General features: G+C 36.9%; 1 protein-coding gene across 1 annotated transcript in view; it reads right to left on the reverse strand.

Moving 5' to 3' along the window:
- The window catches only part of LOC140237062 (phospholipase B1, membrane-associated-like), a 28571-nt gene extending 4471 nt beyond the window's left edge, over positions 1–24100 (reverse strand). Inside the window, exons 1-11 of the mRNA XM_072317005.1 lie at positions 24043–24100; positions 21268–21357; positions 20183–20283; positions 11706–11760; positions 7392–7450; positions 6706–6773; positions 5816–5859; positions 3942–4056; positions 3125–3320; positions 946–1037; positions 175–244 (exon numbers count right to left, since the gene is read on the reverse strand). Coding sequence (XP_072173106.1) covers positions 175–244; positions 946–1037; positions 3125–3320; positions 3942–4056; positions 5816–5859; positions 6706–6773; positions 7392–7450; positions 11706–11760; positions 20183–20283; positions 21268–21357; positions 24043–24100 — 948 coding nt within the window. The remainder of the gene's footprint in view (positions 1–174; positions 245–945; positions 1038–3124; positions 3321–3941; positions 4057–5815; positions 5860–6705; positions 6774–7391; positions 7451–11705; positions 11761–20182; positions 20284–21267; positions 21358–24042) is intronic.
- Positions 24101–25376: the final 1276 nt, after the last annotated feature.

Raw genomic sequence — 25376 nt, forward strand, 5'->3', positions numbered from 1 at the left:
AACAATTACAATATAATTTTACCTAATTTTTAGATATAGAAAGCTCCTTTTCCATAAAGAAACAGCCCAACAACTAAGTGCCTTCCTCAAATTTCGCAAGCTATCGTTCTCTTACCCGACCGCCACTCTTATACTAATATCCAAATCTACCTTTCCAGTTGTCTATAACCTTACTTGATACTCCTTGGTTCTTTGGTACACTTCCTCATCTCCACCGTCTTGAGATAAACATTTGCAAACTATCCTGAGGAAAAGAAGAACAAGCATAGAAAGGAGTAGAATGACAAAATTTCACATCTTAATACAGAGACAACTGATTATGCTAATATTACAAACAGGGGATATCATTGTCATTGGTATCACTGCCGATTCTTCAAGTAGTCGACATGTTTGGAAATTTGGATTCCCTTCAAAACTTATTCCACCTTCCCCTCCTCCCCCCACCCCCATCCCTCTCTCTTTCTCTCCTATCATGTACTGTGTATGATTATGAAAATCGTCAGTACAAAGCATTTTATGATAACTGAACTCCACAGATTATCATATTCAATCATGTTAACTGAAATTTGAATCTGTCTTCTCCGGAATAAGGTAAGCATCGCACAGGGGTGCATCCAGAAATTCCGTTTTAAAAAAAGGGGGGGCGCAATGTAGTTTATATACCACTTCCGGGTTTAATCTGCTGACAAGGAAAAAAAAGAAAAAAAAAAGAATAAAACCAAAAGCCTTACGCGCAGTACATTCAGACATTACGCCCCCTTTCATTTTTCTTTTTTTCTTTTTTTTTAAATCTAAGAAGAAAGAAAACAAATAAAAGGGGCTGTTATTGCAGCCTTGATAGTTAGCACACATTTTTGGCATTTAGTAGGTCAATTGATCCACAATTCTTGCACAGCAGTGTCAAAGTCGACAAGAATTATGATAAAAGATGAACACAAAACTTACCGATGAACGAGGTTACATGTCAGACTTCCTCCAAGCTCTGGTAGAACATATGCATTCATTACGCCAACCAAGTTGACAAACGTCCGTGGAACCTGCGATATGATATTGTACTCCGCCTTATTGACTACGTTGTATCATTATTATTTCATAATTGAATCTGAAACAGCACATAATTTATTACGAATACTCGAATGAATTAATGAAAGTCTATAAAGTGAAAATTATAAGGTTATGGAAATCCATGGCTTTCCAACAGAACTGCGATAATTTTATTTCATCATTGTTTCCAACGATACAAATATGCAGATATACTTAGGTGATGATGTCACCCTTCTTCAAAACTCTCCCACGGTTTTGTACATTAATAAAAAATTTATTGGTCGATAATCACCAAATTATTTATTACTCAATGTTTCACCTCTTTTATCTCCTCAAAATCATATTGTACCCTGCCTTTTTTTATTACTTATTTGTTGACATCTCTTTCCTTTTATTTGCGTAGTGTGTATGTGCTACTAACTACATGTTGAGATGGAGAAAAATAAACTTGACTTGGACTGAACTAAAAATGATTCAGGAAGTGAAATTCCCTTCTTCTTAGATTTTGCCTTGCTTAGCATTCCACCTAACAACTGATGCCAAAGATACAAGTTTCTTTCTTGTTTTCTTCTTTCAGTTGTCATAAAACAGAAAGAATTTTTGTTTTCTTTAGAACACTTGTGAGGCGAATATTTTGTCCACATCTCTTTTTCTTTTCATATTTTTTTCTTTGCATATCTTATGTGGTAAACGCGTAAACGTGTGAATCCCTAAAACCTTCTTTTATGTGTCATGTTGCGTTTGTTATAGCCATTCTACTCATTTGGTTATACGCCACAATCAAAGCTAGCGTGAATGTGGAGTATAACATTGCACTTTAAGGCAATTGAGGAAGAGGAAGTTAAAAAAAAAGAAAAAAACTAATTCATGTTTATTATACTCATGTTTACCTCGTTATACTGTGAGAGTAAAAAAAAAAAAAAAAAAAAAAAAAAAAAAAAGATACTTGTCACAGACTTCATTCCGTAACGCCATTACTATCTGATTTGGTTGATTTGATTTTATTCCTTGTTTTGCAGAGAAGACTAAAACATGTCAATACATATAACTCCACATTGCAAATGACATTGCACTATACATGTTTGTGTCATCCTCTTTTGTAGCGTTTCTGTTTAGTGATTACGTCTATATTCCTTTTTTTTCTTGGTATCTAGTTTCTGCTATGTTGTATTTCATTTTGTTACGCTTGTTGTTGTTGTTGGTTTTTTTTTTGGTTCTTATTATTAATTTGCTTTGATTGATTTGTTAACTGTTGTGTTGTTTTTATTGTTGCTGTAACACTGTATTCACGGCCTCTCTTAAAAACAGCCTCACCTAGCTGATCGAGGGCATTTTATCTCGTGATTAAATAAAATAAAACAAACAAACAAACAAACTTCTAAAATGATCAACTACAACACTTCTGTAACACGAAGCAAGAACAATGAAACTGGCAATAAGGAATCACACGCAGGAGGGATCCTAGTAAAAAGTACACAGTAGCCTAAATCTGGGATATCCAATGTACTACAAAAAGAAATCAGAAAACAAAAACAAAAAGAAATCAATACTTTAATACCTACTTGAAAAAGAGAAATGAGTATGGCAATGCTGACATGATATCTTGAGTATTTACATAGTACGCATATCATTAGATGGAGTATGTAACTATATACTTTCGGTCATGACGTGTATGTAGGTGATTATAACTCTATAATTGATGCTATCATTTCCTAGGTTTACTTCCTTGACTGCACTGACTCTCCTTTTCTTGTCACATGCATATTAGCCGAGAAAAGTAAATGGGGGAATTCAGTGCTCAGTGTAATGTGATGTTAGTAGCAGGTGACGTGCATCCGCGTTCACGAAACAGTTGGCTCCTGTCCTTGGTAAATACAAAACTAAGATGTTATTTTCACTGAATAATTCAAGATACGGAATATGATATAGTTCTACGTCACGATGTATGTTTATAAATGTCACACAAGGTGAAGATCTGTTTTTTGTTTTGTTTTGTTTTTATGATTATTTCTCCGTTCACATTGGGGATTTCCGTTTTCATGCTTTCTGTTCCGCGTTGGATTATGTTTTATGACCATACCTCATCATGGAACATTTGCAGTGCCTCCTGGATGAAACCCAGAAAAGCGGCGGGTTTCGAGTTCTCCCTGTTGCAACCACTACAGAGATCGTTGCCTCCGATGAAGAGGGTGATGAACTTCCAGTCATTCTCCATATCGACGCGGGAATCGGCCTTGAGGTCGTCGATCAGGCGGCGAGCTTGCTTTGGCATGTCACTGATGTTTTATCGACATAATATATATAAATGAAAGAATACAGATACCGCTGTAGAGAAATAAGGGACGCGGCTTACATGGCTGCTACAGAATGAAAACCTCCTTGATAAAGAAGATTACAGTTATAAAAGTTGCTCCTACAACGTGTTCGATCAGTATACCACTTGGCAATTTTCCTGTCTATATCAGATGACTTGTTGGGATTCCCTTTGCAACTAACCGTGAAAGTTTGTCTGAGTCCTCAAAGCATCCTGAAACTAACTTAAAAAAGAGAATATATTACGATAAATCTGCTGAAATATGATATGAGTTGGTATGATGTGATATAAATAACATTAAGATAGACCGATGGAAACAGATTTGATGTATAGAATAAGATATACTGTATAACATGTATAAATCATGTCGAGGTTGACAAAAATTACATTCGGACGGTGAGCCTTAACTGCGAGGATAAGCTCTATGGGGCGCCAAGTGTCACACGGTCGATTTCGTCACGAAATGACAATTTCGTCAAAAAAGAGACTATGCGACGCTTGGCGCCTCATGCTTAACTACGAGCTTGTCCTCGAAGTTAAGGATCACCGTCTGAATGTAATTATAGTAAGAAATGTAACTCACTCTGCTGTTGCTCCGACCACAGCATGATTGAAATTCTTGACTTTTGGCTGTGTGAAGACCACACCCGATCCGGTGGAGAAGCCAAATATATCGGGATTGTACTGTCTTAAGATATCTGCCGGTCGGAGACAAATGATAATAATAATAATAATAATAATAATAATAATAATAATAACAATAATAATAATAATAATAATAATAATGATAATAATAATAATAATAATAATAATAATAATAATAATGATAATAATAATAATAATAATAATAATAATAATAATAATAATAATAATAATAATAGTAATGATAATAATAATGATAATAATAATAATAATAACAATAATAACAATAATAATAATAATAATGATAACAATAATAATAATAATGATAATAATCACATTAGAAGAAAGCCAAGGTTTTCTTGACCAGTAAAAAAAATGGCTCGACAAGGTATCCATAATTATATTGGCTGTGACTGTCCAACGCCTATACTAGATTTACACTGTAGGCCTATAATAATATGATACTGAAACGCATTCTCTCTTTTCTCTTTCATTTTCTATTATTTTTTTCTCTTTTTGCATGTTTTCACTTATTCACTGACAGTCCCTAAATTTCGCTTTCCCCGTCGTCGTCATTGACATCACGCAACTATTTAAAATGAGTTCTCCTATACATTTTTAATTCTTACTTCCACGAGGTAAATCACATGTTTACCAGTATACAAGAAAAATGCTGCCTGTAAGGTATTAGTATAATCATCACGTCTCATCAAATTGCACCTTGCATTAAGTAATTATCTAGTGTATCATGCTGAATAAGCATCACGTAATGTATATATTATTTTGAATTTGTTTGAAAAATGCAAAATGAAATAAAATAAACAAACCATCGTCTTTGCTTGTATCAATATCACGTAACTGTATTGTTCATCGGATTTACCCTTTTACGTAGATCCATACAAAATCGTTTATCAAGGTCATTATATCATAGATCATATTGATCCACACATAAGGTAAACGTCACAAATTAATGAGGTGCTCACATAGAGGCCTACATTTGTGATTATGCACGTGTATCATGATAAGCTGCGATAAGTTAGCGAAAACACGTGCACCACCATGCGTTCAAACCTTATGCCACACACTGTCAGACAACAATCACTTGAAAAGGTATTTTCCTCTCTCTCCCTCTCTCTCCTCGGCGCGAGTAAAGTAAGAGACGTGAGTATACGTCTCTTTTGATATTGGTAGCCACATATAGTAACAGTAACAGAAATAAAACCCATGATGCACTTTGGTCGGCATACTTTCCAATCTCCTAATTCTAAAGCCGGTTCCCTCATATAATGCCTTTCGATACTACACCAGACCATGAAATCAATTAAAAGGCATTATTTACCATTTGCAGATGAAACAAAAACCCAGTTTTAGCACTTCAAAATAGTTCTAAAAATAATGTGAGCTAGGGACAGAAACAACCAATGTTAAAATTTCAATCAGTATATTGAATGTTAAGTATTGTTGAATATACAAAATCCAAACAATGGTTGTAATAGAAATGTTTCTACAATAAACTGCCTACAGTCATGGTTTAGTGAGAAAAACAATGATATCTCCTTATATTTTAGGCTTTATTGTGAAATCTTTTAATGGTAGTATGTTTTGTGATACGACTGACCTACACATATGATGCATCAAATGTGACATCTTGAACATTTGTTTTTAAAATCACTGCTCCCAATGGCAAACTATACCATTAAGGTGTCAAATACACGTAATTTTGTTGAGCATTAGAAGAGGATTAAGTCAGGAAAACAAGGAGAGAGGGAGGAGGAAAGAGAGAGGTTGGGAAGGATGGAGCTACATTAAACTCACTTGCCACGGTTCCCACAGAGTTGATGTCACCATTTCCTCCAATGCTGGTGGAAAATATAAACACAAAGTGTTCTATATCATGCATCAACGTCAGCGTAAATCTGTCTACGGAATGTCAACTCAGTCAAAAAAAAAAAAAAAAATCCAAAATATTTCTTACAACCCCAAAGACTATTAACTAGACTGCAGAAATTGACAGAAATATCAGAATTCAAATGTATTTCTTCCTTAATTTTTGCGAGATGTGCTAATATTTTATGGGAAACATGGATCTGTTGCTATGCAACATTACCTCTATAAGACTAGCTAATCATCACATGACAGCGAAGTTGCTCTCACAGAATATTTTTCAACTCATTAGCACTGTCCAATAGGGATTGAATGTTACTGTGTGTGCGTAGTGTCAGAGTGTTGGTACACCTGTTGGCCCTTTTATCCAAAATGGGTTCCATGGCATTGGCTCCTGCGACAATAATTATGCTTCCATGAATTATCTACACGCTAAGCCAAACATGATTATATTCTACCCTCAAACACAACCCTAACCCTAAGTCCTTGGAGAAAATAAGAACCGAGCAATTGCCGCAGGAGCAATTAATGTCGTGTCACCCCAAAATGAGGTTCAGTGTAAACGTGTATAGGAACTCGCGATGGATCTTGTCGCCCCAAGAAATGAAAATAGTTGTATTGTGAAATGACCCTGAAGTTGAAACCACCAGTAATGACGTTCTCTTTAGACATTTTCCCCCTCGGTTCATTATACATTTGGCACACTTTGGTATTCAGTTGGATATCTGTTGAAACATGATCACAGGGCCGTTATACTTTCTTTCAATTTCCATAAAATAATGGAATATACAGGACTATTTCTTTGATTTGGAAGCACGTACCTTGCTGAAACCCCCCAGTAGTTAAGCATGACAGGTAGAAAGATGGGCGCCTCGGCTGCATATGCCGTCTGCAAATAATTCAGTGGGAAAATAATGCCAGCCTCTTATCTTGAATGTACGCTTAAGATAAGAGTTGAGATGCAATTAATTGTTTATAAAAAGAAATGATCTATTGACCCGGACACTCGTTTCAACGTATGACACATAAATCTAGATGTAACAACAGCCAGGAAGGTGTCCCTGCAACAGCCTATACGAATATAGCATACGAAACTGTACTTCGGCAAAAATGTGACCCAAATGAATTATATCAATAGATTCTGCTATAGAACGTCGCCACGAACTTGTTGCTATTACTTTACCGTTCTGAATGCATAACCGTGGGCATTAACGTTGTCACTGTCAATTAATTCAACGTCAATAGCGTAATTTTAACTTTTTGTACTTATCTTTACAACCAAGTTACTGATATTACAATAGCTATTTATGATGATTTTTTTTGTATAGGCCTAATCATCACCATAATTATCATAATTATAAATCTGATCAGTCACTTTGCCGCATATATTGATCATACATTATCACTATAAAACATCAGTGATATCAATGTTTTCTAAACATGGTCAAACTCATCACAATTATCACCATAATTATTATCGTCATAAACATCACTGCTGTATATCTACCGATAGAGAATCACCGATCGCTGCTACCACGTCAATGTCCCCTGGACGTAGCCGATGAACTGTGTAGCAGAGAAAGTCAAATCGGGGAGATTATGAGACCCACATCAATTTTAGATACAGCGTGGTGGGGGAGGAGAGGGTGGAAGGGGAAGAAGGGATGTAAGGAAACCAATAACCGAGGTGAGATCGTGGGTGCTTTCGTTATCACAAATGTTTGTTAATCCGAAAATGAAAAGAAGGTGTGCGCAAACGAACCTTCGGAAATACGAATCTCATTTCATATTCAGATTAACGAACCCTCGGAGTAACGATCTTTCTTTTTTATCAATTTCAGATTAAGAAACCTCATTATTATTATTATTACTATTATTATTATTATTATTATTATTATTATTATTATTATTATTATTATTATTATTATTATTATTATTACTATTACTATTATTTATAGTGCGCTTTTCCCACATGGCCCAAAGCGCTTACAATCAATTCAAAGCATGTACGACAGTATGTGTAATTGGATAAAAAAATAATGTTACAGCTACGAACTAGTTGCTACTAAAAAGATGTGTTTTCAAGGCTTTTTTGAAAACACTGACTGATGGAGACTGTCTAACGGTAAGTGGTAAATTGTTCCAGTGCTTTGAAGTAGACACAGTAAATGTCCTATCACCGGCTAAGGTGCGAGTAACAGAGTATGTGAGACGAAGCGGATCATTAGATGACCTCAAATTTCTAGTAGGTGTATATAAAGTCAAACAGGCATCTAGATATTTCGGAGCTTGATTGTTGAGGATTTTATAGACAAGCTAAACTAGTTTGAAAATTATCCGTTGCTTCAAAGGAAGCCAGTGCAACGACTTCAGAAGTGGCTGAGATGCGTAGTCCCTAGAAACCTGAAACACTAATCGGGCTGCCCAATTTTGAAGTCGCTGTACACGATCCAATTGAGTTGAAGGAATGGAAGAGAGAAGCCCGTTACAATAATCTTTGGAATAAATCGAACCTTATTTCATTTCATTCATCAGATTAACTGATGGCCTTCGAAATAACGAACTCTTTTTTCATTTTCGGATTAATGAACCTTTAGAATATCGAAACTTTGGATTGTTTATGACAAACCGAATAACGAACTGTGTGAGCGAGATTGCGACACTGAGAGAGAATAGCATTTTACTGCAAGTGTTATCATTTTCCAGTTCTTTACACGAACCCCGATGTCTACATAGGTCTACTGGTAACCTGACTGTGCTACAGCCCATCATCTTGCAGCTTCTTATACGCGACGCGGATCTACAAAACGATTGATTGATTGACTGATTTATCTATTCGTTCATTTATTTATTCATTCGTTCATTTATATTTATGTATTTATTTATCTACTTATGTATAAATGTATGTAATTAATTAAGTTATTTATTTACTTATTTGTTCATTAATGAATTTATTTATTTATTTATTTATCTATTATTTATTTATTTTATTTATTTATTTTATTCATTTGGGGCCCGTGGTGATAGCGGATGAAGCTCGGCACTCTCCGACAAGAGTCCCAGATTCAATCTCCGTCCGGTGCGAACATTAATAATCAAAGTGTTTGACCCATAAAGGTGATGTTTGACCTAGGTGAAGGAATATAATAAGTAGGCCTATGTCTCGTTATGGAAGACTATAGGTAAGATAGCGAAGTCCTCCGAAGGAGCAGCTCCGCCATAGCTCCGAATAAGCCACACTAATACTTTTTGGGTAAATAAGAGCAAAACATTTATCTTTTATATCAGATTCTAATCTCACATCATATCAGTAATTGCTCATATAATTACCCTTAGTTCAGAAAGCGGCCTGTTTCTTCCATTATCATTAAGACACTTGAACTCAGCCTCCTTTGTTACCTCCAATATTAGACGTAGATCATAGATCTAGCTAGTATTTGAAGCTATAACAATCAATATTCAGGAAACAAGACTTGGCATGAAGGTCGTATATAATAGTTGTCGTGCTGTGTTTATTTATTAGATTAGGCCGGTTAAAGCAGGGAGGTGGGTTAAAGGTAGCGCGTGTGATAATTTTATCTATACAAATCCCTGGCTGTACGGTTGTCGCTATAGCAGCGTCACCGGTGCGATATCGCAATATGCGCAGATCACACACATTATTGACACTGAGCGGAGCAGTGCGTCCAGGAATATCATAGCTTTGCCTTCGATTTCGAAAGAATACTATGTGAACTTAATTATCTTCTTCATATCGAATAGAACAGGCATCATTTTTTTTTTTTTGGGGGGGGGGGATCATCATGGCAATATCATACACATTCTAACAAACTTGTTTCTGCCTTTGAGAGAAACAAAGGAAATGTAAACGGGCTGAACTAAACAAGGTTAGTTCATTCATATTGTTTAATCAAGGCCTTGTTTGGTCTTTGTCTCAATATCTCTGCATGTAGGCGTACATTATATTAAATACTAGTATAATATCATACATCCGATGCTCTCTGTAGTTGCGAAATCCTTTAATCAAAGAAACATTTTTTCTTGCCTAAAAAAAAGGATACAAAAAAAAACCAAAACAAAATAAAAACAAAAACAAAAACCAAGTAAAAGACTTGACCATCGCTAGCGACAGCTGGGCCTTTGTATTAATTGACCATATCTATGAAATTCACTAATGAGATCAACATAATAATTCAATATTCACGTATCTTGATAAAATGTCCTAATTAAAGATGAGAGCGCGTATACATCCGCTTTATGTGAGTGTATCTGTGAGTGTGTTAGTGTTTATGACTGTGTGTGTAAAATGGTCTGAATTCCTGAAAACGTTTCTTTCTGCGGTTGAAGAATCATGAACTGGCAATCTGCAGCTATAATGTATTGTGATAATGATGCTACAGATCTACCCAAGGGAAATATTTCGAAACTCTATTTAAGTTTGTAAAGAGCAATTCGCGTGAGACACCCTCAGTCAGAGTCGTTTGCAGAGTGGGCTTTGAGATATATAGGTGGCTTTTAAAGATTTCTTAATTCAGTTCAATTCATATACTGTAACATAAAGTTAGATGAAATAAGAGAGCTCACAGATATAATGTTGTTTCGACAACGCTTTACAAACAGTGCTAATTCTGCTTGAACAGATTTTCCTGTGTATTTGGCAATATCATGTTTTCATGCGAAAGTGGAAATAGTCCACAAAGAGCGATGTTTGCTGGTATACGTCTCAAATACTCATCAACGAAAGAAGCTTCAGCTTTGAAGTTTTGATAAGCTAAGAAAGACGAATAGATACCAGGCAATGCGTATGACAGGACATTTATCAAAGTGGGCATGTAAACAAAACTACAGTAGTATCTACAGGAGAAGAGAGCGAATAATGATTTACAATGCGGAAGATGTGAAGTATAGAAGCGTTGCGGCGAAAATAATGTATGCAATTTCGAGCTGTGCCAAAGTTCTTTTCCAAGGAATCTGTCACATGCAGTTCCTCGTGTTTACAAAACAGCATCAACGCATGAAGCCCCCTTTTGTTTTGCGTTAATGTTTCGCTGTAAAATACGTTAACAATTATAAAGAGAATATGCAGCACAATAATGTATTCTTTAGATGAATGCCTGTTCTATTCTCACTAGTCGACCTCTCTGTCTTTCTCTTTGTCAACCACTTCCAACTTTCCCCCTGTCCATTCATATAAAAAACTACTGAGATTCCTGTATGGAAAACGAGAATACCGTTCAATAAATTAATGAGCATTTTAGTTTCGATATGAGCTCTTTAACAATATCACAATCAAAAGGATTGATAATTGATCTACAGTTTCAGATAACGAAAGTTCCAAAGTCGTTTTGAGTTTCCTGTTACTGCGTTCGTGAAAGTTTATTTTGAATGCATGATGTAATGACTTATCATGACAAATTCTTGGTCAAAATATTGTTCCATTTCCAGATAGAGAGCTCATATTGAATCACAGCGGCGAGATGAGGAAAAAAACCCGATAATTGTCAAAAAGGGCTAGAATCGTTGATATAATACCAAGTGTTGTCAAGATAGCCTCTTCAGTATTTGTCATGCTCTCTCACGGGGTCCCTCTTCAATATCCGTGCCAGGTTATTCTTTATCGTACATGTGGGTCACCCGGACACTGTTAGCCAAACACATTGTCCCTAGGTGTTCTATTATAGGATGTGCAGAATTTCATCCCTGGGTATCCTGTGCAAATAGTTCCGAGCAGTGACAACTACTAGTATATCAGTGTACTATATGCCAGACTAACACTTCTTAGGTAATATTATAATGAGGGATGATTTGAGAGATCACTTGCCTGATGTAGGTTTCTCGGGGGAGACCGAAGGTTGACAATTGAAGCTGATCCCATACTGTGGAAATAATATCCAGTTGTTAGAGCAATACTGATAAAAACAAAGTAAAATCAACATTGAAAACCTGTCTTAACACAGACTATATCCCTTCTCTCTACTCCGCGATACTAAAGATCGTACATACATGCACAATATGTCCCAACGTATTTCGTTTACCTTGAAAGTGTGAACTGAGTAATGATATTCATTTCGAATAATTTCAAATGTGTTGCGTAAATATAACTTATAGCATTATCACATTTCATTCAAGAAAAAAAAATCGAAGAGCAATGATAGCAGATACAGAGGCTTTTGATAATTTTGATGAGTAATATTGTCCGAGATTGTTGTTGGATTCACTGATAACTCCAGCTTTGTAATCAACTAGAGAGCCCAAATCCCTAGGATCTAGGGTATCGCAATGGGTGGTTAAGGTCAAGCTCCGTGCCTCGCAAACTCTCCCGTGGATGATACAGGGCACAGGCCTGAAGGGGGCGTATCTCTTCGCTAATCAAATCCAACAACTTGGACCTTTGTACTTGCTCTTTCAGTCACGCGTTGCAAATGGCCAGCGAGCAAAGACCAATGGCACCGACTGCCGTTAATTAGTATGACAATACCCTTTAATCTATATTATTTCATCTGTCTTTAATAAGAAATAAACAGAAACAACTTGAGGGCGAAGTGGCAAAATGTAGGGTCACGAGTGTAATCAGAATCGGAGATAGCACCTCACAGTGCTTAGATTTAAATCTGAACTCTCGATGTTTGTTATGATTCTATGCCCAGGGGCCCCCGTGGTAAATAGACTAGATACGACCTTCTACATATAATGACAGGCAGTGGCGTAACTACGGGGGGGCATGGGGGGGCACGTGCCCCCCCAATCCGCTGGTAAAAAAAAAAAAAAAAAAAAAAAAAAAAAAAAAACCTACCAAAATGGTAATTCAAGGGTTAGTAAACTGCTTTTGAAATCGACATGAAAGGATGATCAAGAATAAAGATATTTTTCTAAGATTTCTTTTAACCATATAATTAAAGAGGTATTATAGTGAAACATTGTTCAAAAAGCCCGGAGACGACAAAAGATTGTGATTCAGTGTGATTCCTGGTTGGCATTTTGAATACAAGCAGGATGTGCGCAGTGTACTCAGAACATCGGAATGGCAAAAAGAGTCGCTGCAATGTTGCGCAATGTGATGTTTGATAGGTTGTACACAGTCATTTGCTATCAAAGCTTGATCATTGATTTTGCAGTGTTGCTTTACTAGTCTATATTAAAATGCCTTGCATTGCCAATAATAAGACTTGACCTTGGTTATTTCCTAACTTTTCCATCTATATGAAACACACACACTCACAAACACAAACAAATTAGGAGATTCTCTATATAAAGTGCAGATTTTGGACATCCTTCTCCCGCTTGGTCACTTCGACGCCCCCTCGCTGGTCATACCTCCCCCAATCATGAACATAAACCGACACCCTTGACTACCAGTGGTGGACCCCTGTGAAAACCAGCTTTTAGCTGACCAGGGCAATCCATCCCATGAGTGGAGAATAAATAAACAAAAATAAAATTAAATTAAAAAGATCCAGGGGGCGCACCGGGCGCCCCCTCCCTCCAAAGCGAAAAAAATATATATGTAGCTACAAACGAAAGTTTTTGGACTGTAAAATGTCAAAGTTTTCAAGCTCGCTCGCTTCGCTCGCTCGCATTTAATCGTTATGCAATTCTCCTGATGCTGCTGTCAGTAATTGCCAGCAGTTGCGCCCGGTGCGTCCCCTCCCCTTAATTTCCAAAGCGAAAAAATATAGCTACAAACGGCAGTTTGGGGACTGTAAAATGTCAAAATTTTCAAGCTCGCTCGCTCGCATTTAATCGTTATGCAATTCTCCTGATGTTGCTGTAAGTAATTGCCAGCAGTTGCGCCCGGTGCACCCCCTCTCCTTAATTTCCAAAGCGAAAAAAATATAGCTACAAACGGCAGTTTTGGGACTGTAAAATGTCAAAATTTTCAAGCTCGCTCGCTTCGCTCGCTCGCATTTAATCGTTATGCAATACTCCTGATGTTGCTGTCAGTAATTGCCAGCAGTTGTGCCCGGTGCGCCCAGGCCCTCTCCTTAATTTCCAAAGCGAAAGAATATAGCTAAAAACGGCAGTTTTGGAACTGTAAAATGTCAAAATTTTCAAGCTCGCTCGCTTCGCTCGCTCGCATTTAATCGCTATGCAATTCTCCTGATGCTGCTGTCAGTAATTGCCAGCAGTTGCGCCCGGTGCGTCCCCTCCCCTTAATTTCCAAAGCGAAAAAATATAGCTACAAACGGCAGTTTGGGGACTGTAAAATGTCAAAATTTTCAAGCTCGCTCGCTCGCATTTAATCGTTATGCAATTCTCCTGATGTTGCTGTAAGTAATTGCCAGCAGTTGCGCCCGGTGCGCCCCCTCCCATTAATTTCCAAAGCGAAAAAAATACAGCTAAAAACGGCAGTTTTGGGACTATAAAATGTCAAAATTTTCAAGCTCGCTCGCTTCGCTCGCTCGCATTTAATCGTTATGCAATTCTCCTGATGTTGCTGTCAGTAATTGCCAGCAGTTGCGCCCGGTGCGCACCCTCTCCTTAATTTCCAAAGCGAAAAAATATAGCTTCAAACGCAGTTTTGGGACTGTAAAATGTCAAAATTTTCAAGCTCGCTCGCTTCGCTCGCTCGCATTTAATCGTTATGCAATACTCCTGATGTTGCTGTCAGTAATTGCCAGCAGTTGTGCCCGGTGCGCCCAGGCCCTCTCCTTAATTTCCAAAGCGAAAGAATATAGCTGAAAACGGCAGTTTTGGGACTGTAAAATGTCAACATTTTCAAGCTCGCTCGCTTCGCTCGCTCGCATTTAATCGCTATACAATTCTCCTGATGTTGCTGTCAGTAATTGCCAGCAGTTGCGCCCGGTGCGCCCCCTCCCCTTAATTTCCAAAGAGAAAAAGTACAGCTAAAAACGGCAGTTTTGGGACTATAAAATGTCAAAATTTTCAAGCTCGCTCGCTTCGCTCGCTCGCATTTAATCGTTATGCAATTCTCCTGATGTTGCTGTCAGTAATTGCCAGCAGTTGCGCCCGGTGCGCCCCCTCTCCTTAATTTCCAAAGCGAAAAAAATTAATATAGCTTCAAACGGCAGTTTTGGGACTGTGAAATGTCAAAATTTTCAAGCTCGCTCGCTTCGCTCGCTCGCATTTAATCGCTATGCAATTCTCCTGATGTTGCTGTCAGTAATTGCCAGCAGTTGCGCCCGATGCGCCCCCTCCCCTTAATTTCCAAAGCGAAAAAATATACCTAAAAACGGCAGTTTTGGGAACATAAAATGTCAAAATTTTCAAGCTCGCTCGCATTTAACCGTTATATGCCATTCTCCTGATATTACTGCCAGTAATTGCCAGCAGTTCCACCCGGTGAGCCCCCCCCCCCCCCCCCCGAATTTCCAAAGCGAAAAATTATAGCTACAAACGGCAGTTTGGGGACTGTAAAATGTCAAAATTTTCAAGCTCGCTCGCTTCGCTCGCTCGCATTTAATCGTTATGCCATTCTCGTGATGTTACTGCTAGCAACTGCCAGCAGTTGCGTCCGGTGCAACCCCCTTAACTTCCAAAGCAAATATATATGTATATATGTATGTATATATATATATATATATATATATGCATATATATACATACATATATTATCATATATACTAGCTACAAACGGCAGTTTGGGGACTGTAAAATGTCAAAATTTTCAAGCTCGCTCGCTCCGCTCGCTCGCATTTAATTGTTACGTTATGCAATTCTGATGTTGCTGCCATGAGGTGCCCCCCCAATGTCTTGACCCACGGTACGCCACTGGACAGGTAATGGGTCAGATTAAATCACAGTACAATACGGAGATGTGGAAGTTTTCTTGATATAGCGCCACCGATTGCAAGGTACATTGTGTTGTCTACTACTGTGCTTAATCAGCTAATTTGAGCTATCGTGATTCTTAATCACACACTATTTTATGTGGAATGGGCTTGTGCTGAATCCAGCTATCCATCTGGTGCCGATCAGTCTTACGAGGTAATAAAACCTTGCGCGGGCAAGTCACATCAACAATGGGAAGAAGATTGACTTTCACACGTTTGACCAATGCTTGATAATGAGAACTGTTTTCGGGGCTTGTAGAACATAATTATATAGAAATGTTCATCACCTTGTCTTAACACAACAACTTATCACATCAAAATGCATTCACTTACATCTTAAAAACTAGAAATGTCGCTATGGCGACTGATGCCTCCGCCATAATGCATGATTCTCCCAATAGGTGTTTGGTACAATGTCTTCACAATGTGTTATGACAGTTTCACAAAACTGACAAAATATTGAAATGACAGGTTTGTCAGAAATATCTTGAATGTTTACTTTCCTTGAACTAGGTTTGCTATGGAGTGCAGGTACCTGTATTTGGGGAATTGAGAATTTTTACTTGACTTCTGACCGACCCTTTTATGAGTTTATGCATTGAGTAATTTTTAAGGTATGGAGAAAGAGTGAAATAACCGTATAATATATATATATATATATATATATATATATATGTATAATATATATATATATATATATATATATATATATATATATTGCATTTAAACCTGGCCTTTGACCATTAACCTTTGACCTTTGACCTTCTGGTTGGAGATTTCCCAGAGAATCTCCATAAGGGAATACATGTATATATCAAGTTTTAGTTTTAAAAATAATAATGCAAGCATTGCATATAATAGTATATGAGGGAAAAAATAAAATTTTGAGGAGTTGACCTTGACCTTTGACCCCCTGACTATTGTGACCCATGACCCCTACATTCCCTAGAAAATCCCTGCCAGTCAGTACATGTGTATGTACCAAGTTCTATGAAGCTACATTGAACCATTTGCGAGAAAAGTGAAATTGTGACATATTCACCTCGCCTTTGACCTTTTGACCTTTGACCTTATGACATGAAACTCTCTCTGGAGAATCTTTATGCAGTAGTACATGTCTACACTAAGTTTCAAGAAAATACCTTCGGGAATTGCATGGATATGGGGGAAATAGCAACGTTTTTAGCATTTAACCTTGACCTTTTGACCTTTGACCTCTTGCCAATGTCACTAAAATCTACTCAACTAATTGCCATATCATACATCATCCTTGGACCAAGTTTGGTGAAAGCTGCTTCATCCAGTTTTAAATTTACACGTAAACGGATAAATTTTAGGATTTGACCTTGATCTTTGACCTTTGACCTCTGTCCAATTTCACTCAAAAACTTATCAAGTAATTGTCCCATCATACATTATCCTCAGACAAAGTTTGGTGAAATTTGCTGAATCCAGTCTTGAGTAATCGCGTAAACAGTATAATTTAATGATTTGACCTTGACCTTTGACCTTTGACCTTTGGCCGATTTCACCCAAAATCTAATCAAGTAATTGCCCCATCCTACTTTATACTTGGACCAAGTTTGGTAAAATTCCAGTTAATATTACTCAAATTATCGCGTAAACGAATGCGGACGCACGTACGGACGGACGGACAACCCGAAAACATAATGCCTCCGGCACCACTTCGTGGCGGAGGCATAAAAAGGAACATGAAACTTTGTTTATATTCGAACATGGGGATATCATATAACAGCAATTCAACCAAAAGGCACGCAGTATATGAAAGTTGAACTTCTCGAAACAGGTATGAATCATTATTACAGATTACTTAACACTTTATCATTGTACAAATATTTGCCAATTAGCATGCTGTTCTTTTCTTTTTTTAGCTCTGTATCGATGTGCAAATACAGTGAGATTGTTGTGTGGTACTGTTATAATAAAATAGTCACCTCAAAAGTCAATATGGAAACAGCAAGCACAAGGCGATAATCCCACTATTGTTCCCAATATTTTAAATTTGATATTCCGTATTCTCTCAAGCCGCATATCCCTACGTCAGTACGGCTCTTTACTTCCCCATTGTTGCGATTTGCGAATCCAGTTTCAGGACCTACCATTGGTCATCCACACACCTATACACACAACACCACCGCCACACTCATGCGCAGTTTATGCCCACTTGGTATCATCTCCTGCGTTCGAATGAATACACGATGTAATAACTATCTCTGATGGGGGATTCTGCTTTAATAATCGTCCTATCATTAGAAAATTGGAAAAGTGAATTCCGCTGATTACGTTGAGTAAGATTAGAGGGAACTGCTGGTTACATTCATTCAACCTGCATAAAATGATAAATTGTATTTTAAGAAATGACAAATATTTACCAATTTGAGAAAGAATCTCTGATGAGATGAAAATTCAACAATCATAATGAAATTGACTTAGTAATAATTTTATTAATGAATAGATGTAGCGATTGAGAAGTTTTTGAAATGGTGTAGCCGAAACAAACAATTACAAATGAACAAAAAAATAGTTCAACAGAACGTGAATGTATTACTCTACAATTATATCACACATAAACAATGTATACGTATAGTATATAAATCATATTCAAAAGATACAAAACTATGATAAATAATCACATAAAAATGTGGTTTCTGGGCTTGAAGGGTTAGTGAGTGTATGTTAGATGCGATTTTTGTCTTTGAGCTAGGTTCCCTTCATTTTCTACTATACTGAGTTGAAGATAGGGAATAACTTGAACTCGCGAATAAACTCAATTCCATGTCTTATGTGTGACCGAGCCTATGAAGTTTAATCTATATATATATATATATATACATATATATATATATAAATCAATGATCACATGACTGTAATACAATGCATGAGTGACGCCCTATAATTACATTGCTACTTCTTTCCATCATAATAAAAGAATAAACAGACATTCTATGCAAGAGAAACACAGAAAGTTAATCACTTGGTAATACAAAGTATGGAAGACACTTACTTAGTTTAAAAATTATGTAGAGTTATTACATTAATTGGATAAATGTAATGATTTAATGGATTGACGTATGGTACTTATCCTGATAAGTGTATGTTTAATAAGTATAATTGGATTGACATTTAAAAAGGGGGTAAACTAACGACATGTTCTTTTTTAGTACGTGATTACTCTGTGCTTGAACTAATTGTGAAAGTGCACTCTCTTAATTCCGCATCCTCTTTCGCCCACGTGATACTTATTAAAAAAAAGGCACAATATGGTTTCAGATCCTTGAAAAATGTTTGAATAACTTTGAATAAGACTACCGACACAATAGCTGGGCCTATACACGTTTCCAGTATAGACGTTTTCAGTATATGGAGTTTTAAGTGAGGACCAGGTCCCTGCATGGTGATAATCAATAGGAGAAATTAATAAAGAATTATCTTTACAAGAATTTGAAACACACATGCACCTGTTGCTACATGAAGCATGTTACTTGTACTCATATATCTATATTTGCTGCATGGAAATTAATGTCACTGAACCTCAACCTGACCCTCATTAATTTGGCTTGTGTAACACTGCTGCGGTGCATCAGTCTACCATTTTGGGACCGACTTACGGATCGGGAAAAGAAGGTCGTTTCATTTGTCAGTGTTTGTTTACTGCGAGTTTTCTGCCTCACTTTCGATGCTATATATAATCATGACAATGAGGTCTTCTCTTAAGATCACTACGGAAATGAAGTTGGAGATTGCTGTTAATTTGGTATCCATTGACATTGTCGCTTATCTATACTTATCCGTCTGGACAAAATGAAAACCCGGTGTTTAACAGGCCCGCACTTCACGAGCCATTTCCGATGTATTTCACGTGAAATGTTGCACTTGGTTAGCATGTACCTCGGTAACTCAATGATAAAGTGGTTTAAATACTAGAGTGACCAAATGATTTCAAACTGCTATTCACGCAATAAGTGATGAGCAAAATAAAGGTCACAAAACTGAAGGTGGCTCATGAAACGGGGACAGGACGCCGATGTGGCAAGTTATTTTCTTCAATGAGGTATCATAAGAACCCTTACTGTGCTCAGTGGTGATATTATAATCTGAAAAGAAATACATATTGTGCACGTGTGTAGATTGTCTTCGTGGGGTCATGGTAGTATTTCGATTGATTGGTTGATTGATTTTATTTCTGCATTTCTTGTTCATACATACATGTAATACAAAGTCAATTGAATGGAGTACAATCTTAGGGTCTACTTGAATCTAACCGCTGAAACAGATAAGTTATTAATTCAAATATACGTTATTCCATAATGCAAGATGAAGACGAGCATGAAGTAAGATGATTTAGAGAACTGAGCTTGACAAATCCATATTTCTGAAGTGAAAAAAAAAGAAGAGATGGACACCGGGAAAGAAACAAAATCGAGCAGATTTTCTCGTTGAGGGGACAAGAAGGCGCAAACTGAAAGTTCTCTGAGCTACATCATACCTCATCGTCATCTCTCAGGCCACTGTCCGCCGAGGTTTGGATGACGGCTTGGTAATTCTCCGAATAGGCCTCAAACAGCTCGCGGAAGTTCTCCTCAACTCCTGCAAGAAGGTTGAAGAAAGGGGAAAATGTCAAAGAAATAAACTCTGATTATTATGCGTGCTGCTCAATTTCACAAAGAATGATTCATCATTATTTAGTCAAGCGCATGACACAATGTACCTGGTTGATACCGTAAACTATACAGTATGATATACATTGTAATTGTGTTCACGACTATTATCACAAAGAGTGATAATAATCATGAATTCAATACCGTGGGAGTCTGAAGGAACATCAGGCAGGGCATACTCTGACAGGTGAATGTATTGCCCAGATGTACTGACTGCAAAATTCATATCACTGGTCAAAGTAATACTTGATAATGTTTGCCTGTGAGTGATGCACACACAACAAAACGTATATCCATAAATCATGCATAAAAAAAAAAAAAATACTATGTATATGTCTGTATAATACACACACACAGACAAGGATATTATAAAATGTGCTGAATGAGAGAGGTGCGGACGCAAGTTATATTATGTGTTTATATATGTTTTATTTCTGTAGCAATATTTCTTATGATCATAATTTTCTTCTCATGACTAAGTTTATTGCATCTTTCTGTAAGCTCATCTTCTTAAAGTTTCTTTTGTAACTCAGCTTCTGCGATTAGATATTATCTTCTTTATATATATATATATATATATATATATATATATATATATATATATATATATAGATCGGTCATTGAGAAAATCATGCAAAAATGGAAGCATTTAGTTTGGTGTTGTTGTTGGTTTTTTTTTTGGGGGGGGGAGGGGGTGGGGGTCAAATTGAAATAAATAATCACTTTTATCGTCGAACATTTTCCATATGTTCCTCGCCTATTCAAAGTGCTCCAGAATGACAATTGAATTCTAATTCTAAAAATGCACCATCTTAGTTAATCTATAATAATCATTGTGTGGAGTGAAGTGAAATATTGCTTCTATATTCTGAACCTGGCGAAACCGCTGTTATATTTGAAGGGGATGAGGTACCATGAACATCCATTGTCCCTGTCTTTGCTGTCTCTTCGCCGATGTATTTGAACGGGATCTCTTCGTTGTCATTTCCGTGGCAGAAAGGGTCTGATGTGTTTCAGACGTATACGGGGAACATGATAGTGTCGCCAATGTGACACATATGCATGTCCCGGTTTTCCTTTCTTAGTGGTTATCAGACTCGAATGCGCCTTGTTAACTTGTACGATACAACAACAGTCATCTCACACACGCTAACTCAGGAATTTGACAACTGCTTCTTCTTCTTCTTGTTTATTGTCATTTTAAGTATTGATGAATTGCCGTATATAACTCTAACCATGACTTTCTCAGTGACAGCCCGTAAAACAAGATTTTAAAGGTAAGGGATACCTTTTACAGACCTCCCAAAATGCAGCAAAACATTAAATATGAACTTGAGGGGACTTGTTTAGGCCACTGCTGAGAAATTTGGAAGTCAACAGTTATCTACAATTTGAATAATGCACAAAACTCAACTACTCAGTAGTTCTGTGTGTCAGCCACACTTAAGCCTTTTTGTTGCAGTCTTCTGTATTTTTTAATCTATAAACACAAATCTAAGAGTATAAGAGCTGATGTGATAACATATAGAGTGTGTGGCAAGAATGTATATAGAAATGTTTGTAAGTTTTGATGAACTTTCTTCACAAAATATACATGATGGACAAACATGCAGTGCATGGGTCTGCAAAGGTAGCCTAGTAATGTACTGGAATTTACGGTGAGCCCCGAAAAAAATTCAATTCAAAATCAAACGGTCAATAAAAATGTGCTAAATGTTACCTTCCACTTTCAATACTTTATGGGAGTTTCTAAAATGATACTCTCAACATACCACTGTATTTATACAACTCTTCATTTAAGGCATGCAAATGGGATTCCCTACCTTTAAGGGAAAGTTTCCCCAACAATATGTATGAATTCGGTGACAGAATAAAAAAAAGGAGATTATAATAACACAATGCAAAGTAAAAGTTTAAAAGTTTAAAAATATTACGTATAGACAACTCGACATTTCATGTTATTGTAGAATTCAAAAAAACATCAAAAAAAAAAAGTTTCTGAATGCATTTTCTTCTTCACCTAGCTCCTCCGAAGGGCATGGAGCATAGTGTTTGCTTCAACGTATTTTCGGAACATATCAAAGGCATGTTTACTTTCCATAAGGGACGAAAAATCGTATTTCAATACTGCCTGGTGCAACAACGAATGATTCATGAGACAATAAACTTGTTTGACATGAAATAAAGCAAGGTCAAAATCCGATGAACTTTTTTTTGTGGAGAACGCCGTGAGAAGAATTTTTGTTTAGTTTGCCTGGCTGATTGAACGCGTTGCATGGAATCAGGAGTTCTGACAAGAAACGTTTGTGTCGAGCGTTTTTGCGCGAGAACAAAACTCGTACAAAATATTACACTGTGATGACTCGTGGAAAATAATCCATCTATCTGCATATTTCTTGACTTTGAATCCCAGACAAAGTGAAACCCTCCATCGGCATCAAGCATTTTGAAGAAACATGATTTATAGGAACATTTTTTTTTTCACACGATGTAGCCACGTTGTGTGCCAAAGTTATCGCTTCGTAAAGACTAAGTGTTGATATACACTGTAGGTTGTGCGACGTTTTGGCAATCTGTAAGAGGGAAAAACATCGGAAGACTATTCAACATAAATACACGCGTATATACTGAGCAATATTGTTTACATCTGATTGCACTCTTTTCAATAACATGATGCCTATCGGGCCTGTCAGGATTGCCACCTGGCTTCGCTCCCGCTGTTGATGACCAAACGTGCAGCTGTAATCATCTCTGAACCTATTATGAATTCGGTGATCATGAAAAAAAAAAAAAAAAAAAAAGGCGCAATGAAGCTGCGGAAGGGGTAATGATATTCTAAGGTTGCAGCTTCAGTTTCAATTCAATTTCAAATCTATATATTATTCCAAATAATATACAAAAGGCGCAATGAAGCGGCGGAAGGGGTAATGATATTCTATTAAAGGTTGCAGTTTCAGTTTCAGTTCAATTTCAAATCTATATATTCCTTATTTAAAAAAATTATGAATTATGGTGGGCCTACATGTGCAATGTATTTTGCACAAAAATACATTCTATAAATACACATTATAAAATGAAACTCATACAGTGAAAACAAAGAAATTTGCAGTACGTAATGCCAGTTAGAGAGAAAAGATATAATGCGGGAGTCTGCCATTTTAAGCAGGTGCTTGATAGTGATGGCAGCCTCAAAAAAAAAAAAATAAATAAAATGAAAAAGAAAAATGAAAAATGAGATAAGCGATTTGTGTCTTTTTAAAAAATTCAGTGAATGAATAATCTAAGGCCCCAAAAGAGTGACACAACGCAAAGAAACCCCCATTTTGGCTGCGTCTACAGGTGATGCTTCACGTTGGGCACTGTAACCATGCAGGAAGGTGGAACTTGCTGCAATAAAGGTTTAGAAGACCACGAGAGTTAAAAGCATTTATTTTGGACATAATAATGCAGTCTTAAGATTTCAGGTAGGAAACGGTTTGCACAGGACACGGTCGGTGTTAAAAAAAAAAAAAAAAAATGATGCAGAGTCCAAACCAAGATCTCTCAGTTTCAAGACACAGTATCCATCAGTAAAGGTTCTATAGGATATAGATTTTAAAAAAAAAGAAACAGTTGAGGCATTATGAGGTGGATAGGCCCCCCTTTTTAAATTTCGAAGATCCATATATACCAGCACATGTAATCTCACCTCCACGAGTCGGCACCAAGAACAGAGCAAGAAAAGTAAACACCCGCAGCATCGCCATGGTTGTCTTCGTCTGAATTATTTCGCGGAGGACCGCTTGGTTTTCAAACGATTTATCGTCATGTGATTTCCTGATAAGTCATTTTTACATCTCGAGTTGAGGGCGCCACAGAAGGTGCGTCAACAACAAGGTTACATTATCTTGAGAACTTCCTATTGCTATGTGGCATGGCGCATTACCGAAACAGAAGAAGAGTGTACCGTATGTCCCCGCCCCCCCCCCCAAAAAAAAAAAAAATTCAACGGTACCCTCCGCAATGATATCTTTAAAAATAGTGAATCAATCTAAATAATAATTCAGTGTATGAAACTATAAGTCATTGCCCACATCTTACAGAAAACCCCATTTGATTTGCTTCAAAAGTGATCAAAGAGAAATGAGGAATTTTGTAGAGGATGTCAGGAGTCTCTTCCCTCCAAGTTCTGTCTATTGTATTCACACACAAGAGCATCGAAGTGCTAAACTTGAAAGAATCAGACTCATGACATGCTTTACAACAATCTACATTTCTCTGTGACCGCTTGACCAAATGAAATGGGGTTTTCTACAAAAATTGAGCTATGATGTTATATTTTAAGACCCTGAAGTAGAATTTAAACATTTGAATCATATTGGGTGTTATCAATGCGAAAATCTGATTGTAATTTTTTTTTTTTTTTTTGGGGGGGGGGGGGGGAAGACATACTATATAATAAAAAGCGTGAAATGATAGGCCCTGTAGGTCAAATATACTTACTATGTAAATTCCGGACAAATAAGGATCTCAGTGAGATTAACACACTGCCATGTTGAGTATATTTAATGATGTGTTGGTTTTGTCTGTATGGGGTTTGGCATGATCTATCCATTTGCTGATTCATATAGATTATTATTGTGATAGGTTATATCATTTTAGAAAATGGCTTTTCACAACTGGACATATTATGTATGTGTATGTAAGTATATATCTATATATATATATATATATATATATATATATAGTGCATGAGGCTGAATGCACTATAACAATATAAGCACCGACAAATTCTGAATTTGCCCCGAAGGTCAGTTATATTCAATGAGGCCGCAGGCCGAATTGAATATAACTGCCTGAGGGCAAATTCAGAATTTGGAGGTGCTTGGTACTTGTTATAGTGCAAAAAGATGTCATGCACTATGTGTTATATAAAATAACATACATACCCAGGCGAACCATACGAAAGCCTAGATCACTTAAGATTCTACACGAGCATGACGTGTCTAGACAATACCAGTTTCTATGAACCTGTGACCTGTG

This window comes from Diadema setosum, chromosome 1 (genome assembly GCF_964275005.1).
Source record: "Diadema setosum chromosome 1, eeDiaSeto1, whole genome shotgun sequence".
Classification (NCBI taxonomy): domain Eukaryota; kingdom Metazoa; phylum Echinodermata; class Echinoidea; order Diadematoida; family Diadematidae; genus Diadema; species Diadema setosum.